This window comes from Hordeum vulgare, chromosome 2H, assembly GCF_904849725.1.
Source record: "Hordeum vulgare subsp. vulgare chromosome 2H, MorexV3_pseudomolecules_assembly, whole genome shotgun sequence".
Lineage (NCBI taxonomy): Eukaryota > Viridiplantae > Streptophyta > Magnoliopsida > Poales > Poaceae > Hordeum > Hordeum vulgare.
The window spans coordinates 582069381-582076676 of NC_058519.1; the positions used below are offsets into that span (position 1 = coordinate 582069381).

At 51.5% G+C, this 7296-nt stretch overlaps 1 protein-coding gene across 1 annotated transcript; it reads left to right on the forward strand.

Moving 5' to 3' along the window:
- The first annotated feature begins 3885 nt into the window (after positions 1-3885).
- LOC123430622 (ferric reduction oxidase 2) lies at positions 3886-7094 on the forward strand. Its single transcript, XM_045114473.1, has 7 exons — positions 3886-4212; positions 4322-4433; positions 4576-4746; positions 4859-5093; positions 5193-5520; positions 5602-6588; positions 6685-7094. The coding sequence occupies exons 1-7, from the start codon at positions 4014-4016 to the stop codon at positions 6822-6824; spliced, it is 2172 nt and encodes a 723-aa protein (XP_044970408.1). The 5' UTR covers positions 3886-4013; the 3' UTR covers positions 6825-7094.
- The last annotated feature ends 202 nt before the right edge of the window (positions 7095-7296 follow it).

A 7296-nucleotide genomic window follows, 5' to 3' on the forward strand; every position in this document is an offset into this window, starting at 1 on the left:
AACTGAAGAGAAATAAATAAACGGAACTAAAAAAACTGGGCTTGTGCATGGGCCGACCCATACGGTGTGCTAGATATTCTCCCACGATGCACAACGTAATATAGGAGGTTTTTACATGGGCCGGCCGAGTCCGAGAATTTTTGCTTTGTGAAACGTTTTCTATTACTTACCGGTGGCATGGTGGGTAATTTATGCAAACTTCAGGGGCAATTTTCATGACGTACCACAGAAGCAATAGGTGCTTTATTAATAGATAAAGAATTCTCAATAAAGTTCTTGATCCATACTTTACTTTGTGAAGGAATTATCACTTTAGCATAACAGATTATATGATGATATTGTTGTTCTGATTATGATCATGATGTCTGCATGTCCATATCTTGTTTTGTCGACACCTCTCTCTCTAAACAAGTGGTCATATTTATTGATCTCGGTTTCCGCTTGAGGACAAGCGAAGTCTAACCTTGGGGAAGTTGATACGTCCATTTTGCATCATGCTTTTATGTTGATATTTATCGCTTTATGAGATGTTATTACACTTCACGGTACAATACTTATGCCTTTTCTCTCTTATTTTACAAGGTTTACATGAAGAGGAAGAATGCCGGTAACTGGAATTCTGGACTGAAAAAGGAGCAAGTTTGAGATACCTATTCTGCGCAACTCCAAAAACCGTGAAAATCAACGAGGATTTATTTTGGAATTTTTAAAAAATACCGGGCAGAAGAAGTACTAGAGGGGAGCCACCACGAGGCCACAAGCCTGCTAGGCGCGACCTACCCCCCTCGCCGCGCCTAGGGGGCTTGTGGGCTCCCAGTTGGCCCTCTGCCCCCCTCTTTTGCTATAAGGAGGGTTTCGTTCCAGAAAAAAATAAGGAGGAGGCTTTCGGGAGGATTCGCCGCTGCCACGAGGCGGAGCTTGAGCATAACCAATCTAGAGCTCCGGCAAGGTCGTTCTGCCGGGGAAACTTCCCTCCCGGAGGGGGAAATCGTCGCCATCATCATCACCAACACTCCTCTCATCGGAGGGGACTCATCACCATCAACATCTTCATCAGCACCATCTCATCTCCAAACCCTAGCTCATCTCTTGTAACCAATCTCCGTTTCACGACTCCGATTGATACTTGTAAGGTTGCTAGTAGTGTTAATTACTCTTTGTAATTGATGCTAGTTGGATTACTCGGTGGAAGATTATATGTTCAGATCCTTGATGCTATCAAATACCTCTCTGGTCATGAAAATTATTATGCTTTGTGAGTAGTCACTTTTGTTCCTCAGGACATGGGATAAGTCATGTTATAAGTAGTCATGTGAATTTGGTATTCGTTCGATATTTTGATGTGTTGTATGTTGTTTTTCCTCTAGTGGTGTTATGTGAACGTCGACTACATAACACTTCACCATTATTTGGGCTTAGAGGAAGGCATTGGGAAGTAAAGTAGATGATGGGTTGCTAGAGTGAGAGAAGCTTAACCCCTAGTTTATGCGTTGCTTCGTAAGGGGCTGATTTGGATCCACTAGTTTAATGCTATGGTTAGGCTTTGTCTTAATTCTTCTTTCGTAGTTGCGGATGATTGTGAGAGGGGTTAATCATAAGTGGGAGGTTTGTCGAAGTAAGGGCAGCACCCAAGCACCGGTCCACCCACATATCAAACTATCAAAGTAGCGAACGCGAATCATATGAACATGATGAAAACTAGCTTGACAGAAATTCCCGTGTTTCCTCGGGAGCGCTTTACCTCTTATAAGAGTTTGTCCAGGCTTGTCCCTTGCTATAAAAGGGATTGGGCCACTTTGCTGCACCATTGTTACTTTTGTTACTTGTTACTTGCTAAGAATCATCTTGTCACACAACTATTTGTTAGTGATAATTTCAGTGCTTGCAGAGAATACCTTGCTGAAAACCACTTGTCAGATCCTTCTGCTCATCGTTGGGTTCGACAATCTTACTTATCAAAAGGACTACGATAGATCCCCTATACTTGTGGGTCATCAATGATGCTCTCCTCGTAGCAAGAACAGGCTGAAGACCGTTCAAAACTTCTTCCCAGCGGAGTCGCCAAAAAGTGTGTTGACACACAAACACGTCACCGTGTACCCTCGACGTCGGGGGTGATGCGCCGCAGCTCATGTCGAAGGAGACCTGACCGACAGCGCGATGTGCAAGACAATCGACGAGTGCTTTTGTAGACCCGAAGCCCCACACGCCCGGGAGGGACCCCGTTAGGGAGTACGGCGGCTATGGGCTGCCCTAGGTCGGCCTGACCACCCCTAGGGCCTCATGGATCGCTGCCCTCCAAACGAAGAACGAGAAAGAAGAAGAACAAGGGAGAGAGATAAAGGTAAAGGTAAAAAGTAGTAGATTTATTTGTTTGATTGTGTGTTGTTTCAATCGGCCATCACCTTTAATATATATAAGAGGCGACTGGACTCGCCGTACAAGCAAAGGATTCATCTAGGTTTTTCTACAAAGAGATTACACCAAATCACGTCCTAGAGTCCTAATTCGAGTCTAACTCGGATTCAACCCGGAACTGACCCAAAGTCATGTCTTGCTCCTTGCACGGGCCATAGAATGTGCATACGACCTTCGATTAAGATGATTTATATATCAAAATCAATTGGCTCGACGACACGAACAGTTCTTTTGTTGATCAATTTTCTAAATAAGGTCATATTAAATACTCCACGAGGTCATCTTTAACTTTCAGTCAGATTCGGTTCTGTAGTTGACTCAATGGCGCTACCTATGAGACATGTGTCTTATTAGGCGCGTCATTTTTTGCCTCGTGGTAGGATCGCACTCCGATGGTTCTAAATTTTGCATACGAATTCGTATTGAGATGATTTATATATCAAAATCGATCGTTTCGACGAGGCGAAGACAATTCGTGTTGACCATTTTTCCATATGAAGTTGTCTTGTGAGTTTAATCGGCCGAACAGTACTTTGAATATGAAATCTTAGCACTTCGAACATAGTTTCGCCCTTCGAGATGAGGTCGGACAACGATGGCCCAAACTTGAAAAATATTCATGTCAACATCAAAAAACTTTTTTCATGCGAAATACTTCTTCATTTGAATCCATCTCAATAGGATTTTTTTTCGATGCAAAAATCTGGTGTCAACAAGTAGCAGGTACCCAGCAACATCCCCCGGCCTGCCGCATCTCCGCATTCCACGGTGCCGGCCAGCACCGCGCGCTCGGCGTCGTGCGACGAGCGGCGCGGCACGTTCCGGCGCGTGCGAGGCCAGCGCCACCACGCGCGCGGGCTGCCATGCTTCACCGCCGTCCGCGGTACTTTCGGGATGGCCGCACAGTGGCGCCACCACGCGTGCAGGCTTCACCGCGCTCGCTCAGTGCGCGATGCCGTCCGTGGTCATTTCGGGTTCGCCGTACAGTGGCGCCACCACCGCCCTCGTCGGGTCTTCGTCGCTGATTAGCCGGCGAGCGCGCGCGAGATCCCGTCACACATACCCACCTCCCAGCTCCGTGGGTGTTCGGTGCACCTCCCTTCCCCCTCATAGCCGGCCACACGCGTCACTCGATCGCACGGCAGACATCACCAAGTTGACCAAGGGAGAAATCGTAGAGGCGACGCGCCACGACGCAAGTTGACCATGGCGCCACCCGTGACAGTAGTAATAATAGCGCCAGATTATACGTCCAGCACGATCAATGATTGACAGTAATGCCCTCTCTACGTGCGCATTGCGGCCACGGTACGCGTATATACGGTGATAAATACGTGCAAATCAAACAAGGTACCACGGGGAATCAAGCAGTAGAGGAAGTCGGCATCAATGCATACCTAGCGCAATACACAGGCGCGATAATGAAGTTGATTCCCTGCCACTATCCCCACTAGTCTAATATATATCTCCCGATATGAATGAGCACCGAGCACGCCACACACACGCACAGTCTACTGCTTTACCCGCGAGCATCTATCTACTTTCAGGTGACCAAATACGGTGGCTGACTGAAGGCGAGCGATCGCGAGCTCGGGATGGACGATCGCACTCTCGGCAAAGGTAGGAAGTATGCACCATCGCCGGCGGCGGCGGCGGTGGTCAGGAGCGCCGTGCTTCTCCTGTCCGCCGTCGTGTTCGTGGGGTGGCTCATGATGTGGGCCATGTTGCCGACCAGAGCTTACAGCTCGACGTGGGCGCCCAAGCTTGCGGCGCTCACCGGCTTCGGGAAACAAGGTCTTTCTTTCTTCCGACTCTCACGACCTCTGTTGGAATTGCACCCTTGTCAGTTTTCGTGAGGTGCTATACTTGTTTACTTTGTTAATTATTATGGGTTTTGTTACAGGGGTTAGGATGACGGTGTACGTGTTCCCGGTGCTGTTCGTCTACGTTGTTGCGTGCGTTTACCTGCATTTGCAGCAGAAGGGGACTGACCCTGACACCCAAAGCCGGACCAGGTATGGTCAGTTTTTTTCCGGCTAGAAAACAAGTACAGTGGTATTTCAACAAGTATTTCGCATGTACTGGTAGTACGTACGTGGTACTAATAGCCACGGGAAAAAATGACAGAAAATTCCTGATGGTTTGTTTATGTTTAAGTACGAGGATGGCAGCCTGGAGGAGGCCCGTGCTGGTGAGAGGCCCTCTGGGGATCGTGACGGGCATAGAGCTCGCCTTCTTGCTCATGCTGGTGGCGCTCCTCGTCTGGTTCTACTGCGCGTACATCAGCGTCGAGTTCTCGAAGCTGCGCGTCAAGCCAGGCGAGAAACTGTAAGGAACTACACACGCGCAGCCGATCGGCACAAAAGCTGCAGTTCTGATAGTGAAACATGCAGCTCAGCTCCCTGCAAACTGACGTACTACGTGCAACTGATGTCCTCAGGTGGCAGGCGGAGCTGGAGAAAGCGGCGCGGCGGCTCGGCACGGTCGGGAGCCTGTGCTGCGCGCTTCTGTTCCTCCCCGTCGCACGCGGCTCGGCCCTCCTGCCGCTCGTCGGCCTCACGTCGGAGTCCAGCATCAAGTACCATGTCTGGCTGGGCAACATGGCCATGGTCTTCTTCACCGCTCATGGGTTCTGCTACGTCTTTTTCTGGGCATCCACTGATCAAATCCACCTGGTACGTACTCCCCTCAGGTGGCAGTACAACCAAGTCTTCAAGATTCAGAGTAAGCTTAGGACTAACTTGGCATGCATGCCCGGGCAACCTCTGATCCAGATGACGAAATGGGCGAGGACGAGGGTCTCGAACGTGGCCGGCGAGCTGGCGTTGCTCTGCGGCCTCGCGATGTGGGCGACGGCGCTGCCGCGCATCCGCCGCCGGATGTTCGAGCTCTTCTACTACGCGCACCACCTCTACGTCCCCTTCATCGTGTTCTCCGCGCTCCACATGGGCGTCACCGTGTTCTGCTTCGTGCTGCCCGGCGTCTTCCTCTTCGCCGTCGACCGGTGCCTCCGGTTCCTGCGGTCGCGCGCCCGCGTTCGCCTCGTCTCTTCCCGCCTCCTGCCGTCAGGCGCCGTCGAGCTCAACTTCGCCAAAAGCCCCTGTAAGCAAGATGGATACATGCAAGGACGGTTACGAGGCAACGACAGAAAAAAAAGAGTACGTACTGACAACTTTGTTTCAGGTTTGAGGTACAATCCAACGAGCACGCTCTTCATCAACGTCCCGTGCGTCTCGCGGCTCCAATGGCACCCTTTCTCGGTGACGTCGAGCAGCAGCCTCGAGCCGGACACGCTCAGCGTCGTCGTCAAGAACAGAGGCGGGTGGACGCGGAGGCTATACGAGACGATCTCGTCTCTGCCCCCGTCGGGTGGCCACCTCGGCGTCTCGGTCGAGGGACCGTACAGTCCGGCCGCCGGGTTCACGCCCTTGTTGAGGCACGACTCGCTGGTGATGGTCAGCGGTGGCATCGGCATCACGCCGTTCATCTCCGTCATCCGCGAGCTGGTTTACCAGAGCGGCATGGCAGAAACGGCGTCCATGCCGAGGCTCCTCCTCGTCTGCGTCTTCAGGACGTCGGCCGAGCTCGACATGCTGGACCTCCTCGTCCCGGGCGCCGGCGGCCTCTACGGCACCCCCCGCCTTGACCTGCGCATCGAGGCCTTCGTGACGAGCGGGAGCGAGCCCCGCGCCGGCAACGACGCGCACAAGCGGCCTTGCCAACAGGTCTGGTATAAGCCGTGGCCGTCGGACGCGCCCGTCTCGCCGGCGCTCGGCTCCAACGGCTGGCTCTGGCTCGGCGCCGTCGTGTCCTCGTCGTTCGCCGCGTTCCTCGCGCTCGTCGCCGCGCTGCAGCGGTTCTACATCTACCCGGTGGACCGCGACACCAACCACGTGTACCCGTGGGCGGCCAGAACGATGCTGAACCTGCTGTTCCTCGGCGTCAGCGTCGCCGGCGTCTCCGGTGCGGCGTTCCTGTGGAACAAGCGGAGGAGCGCCGAGGAGGGGAAGAAGATAAAGAGCGTGGACGGGCCTACGCCGGGCATGTCGCCGGTGTCGTTGCTCCACTGGGCAGGTGGAGGCGGCGTGGAGAGGGAGCTGGAGAGCTTGCCTACGCAGCCTCTTGCGCAGGCTACCAATGTGCACTTCGGCCACCGTCCAGATCTCAAGAGTAAGCTCTGCCGTGCACATTTCATCTTCAGACGTACATCTGGTTTTGTTTAGCCCTGCCAAGTTGTGATAAAAATGGTCGAATTGAACTGTGCAGGGATGTTGCTGGGGATTCACGACGAAAACGTTGGGGTGATGGCCAGTGGTCCGTCGGGGATGCTTGAGGAGGTCGCGACTATCTGCTCGTGTGAGCTGGCGAGCAATCTGCATTTCCAGTCGATAAGCTTCACCTGGTGAACAACCAATTCCGAGCTTCTTGCTCTAGAGGAAGATGCTTTGGTTCTACTCCCTTCGTCCCCTACTATAAAAACGTTTTTCAAGGTAAAACAGCTTGAAAAACGTTTTTATATTATATGAGACCAGGGGAGTACCTTCTAATTCGTACGTCACCGTAGTTTGTTGTGTAGCTATTCTTCTTTTGTTTGTATGACTATGATCGTTTCTTCAGTTTAAAACATGCTTTTGTCTTGTTTTATAAAGGAAAATAAATGATTGAATGTTGAAAAATCCTTTTACAAAGTTGGTCAAAATAAAATATAAACATCCGAAGGAGTAACGAAAATGCTACCAGATCAAAGTCGAACAACAAAACATGAGGAGCCACACCCAACAAGAAGAAACCGAGGCTACCGCCTAGGAATGAAATGACACCTCCTTGGAAAACCACCGGATAGCATTGCACCTAACACAAGAAGGAATAGCCGGAGAG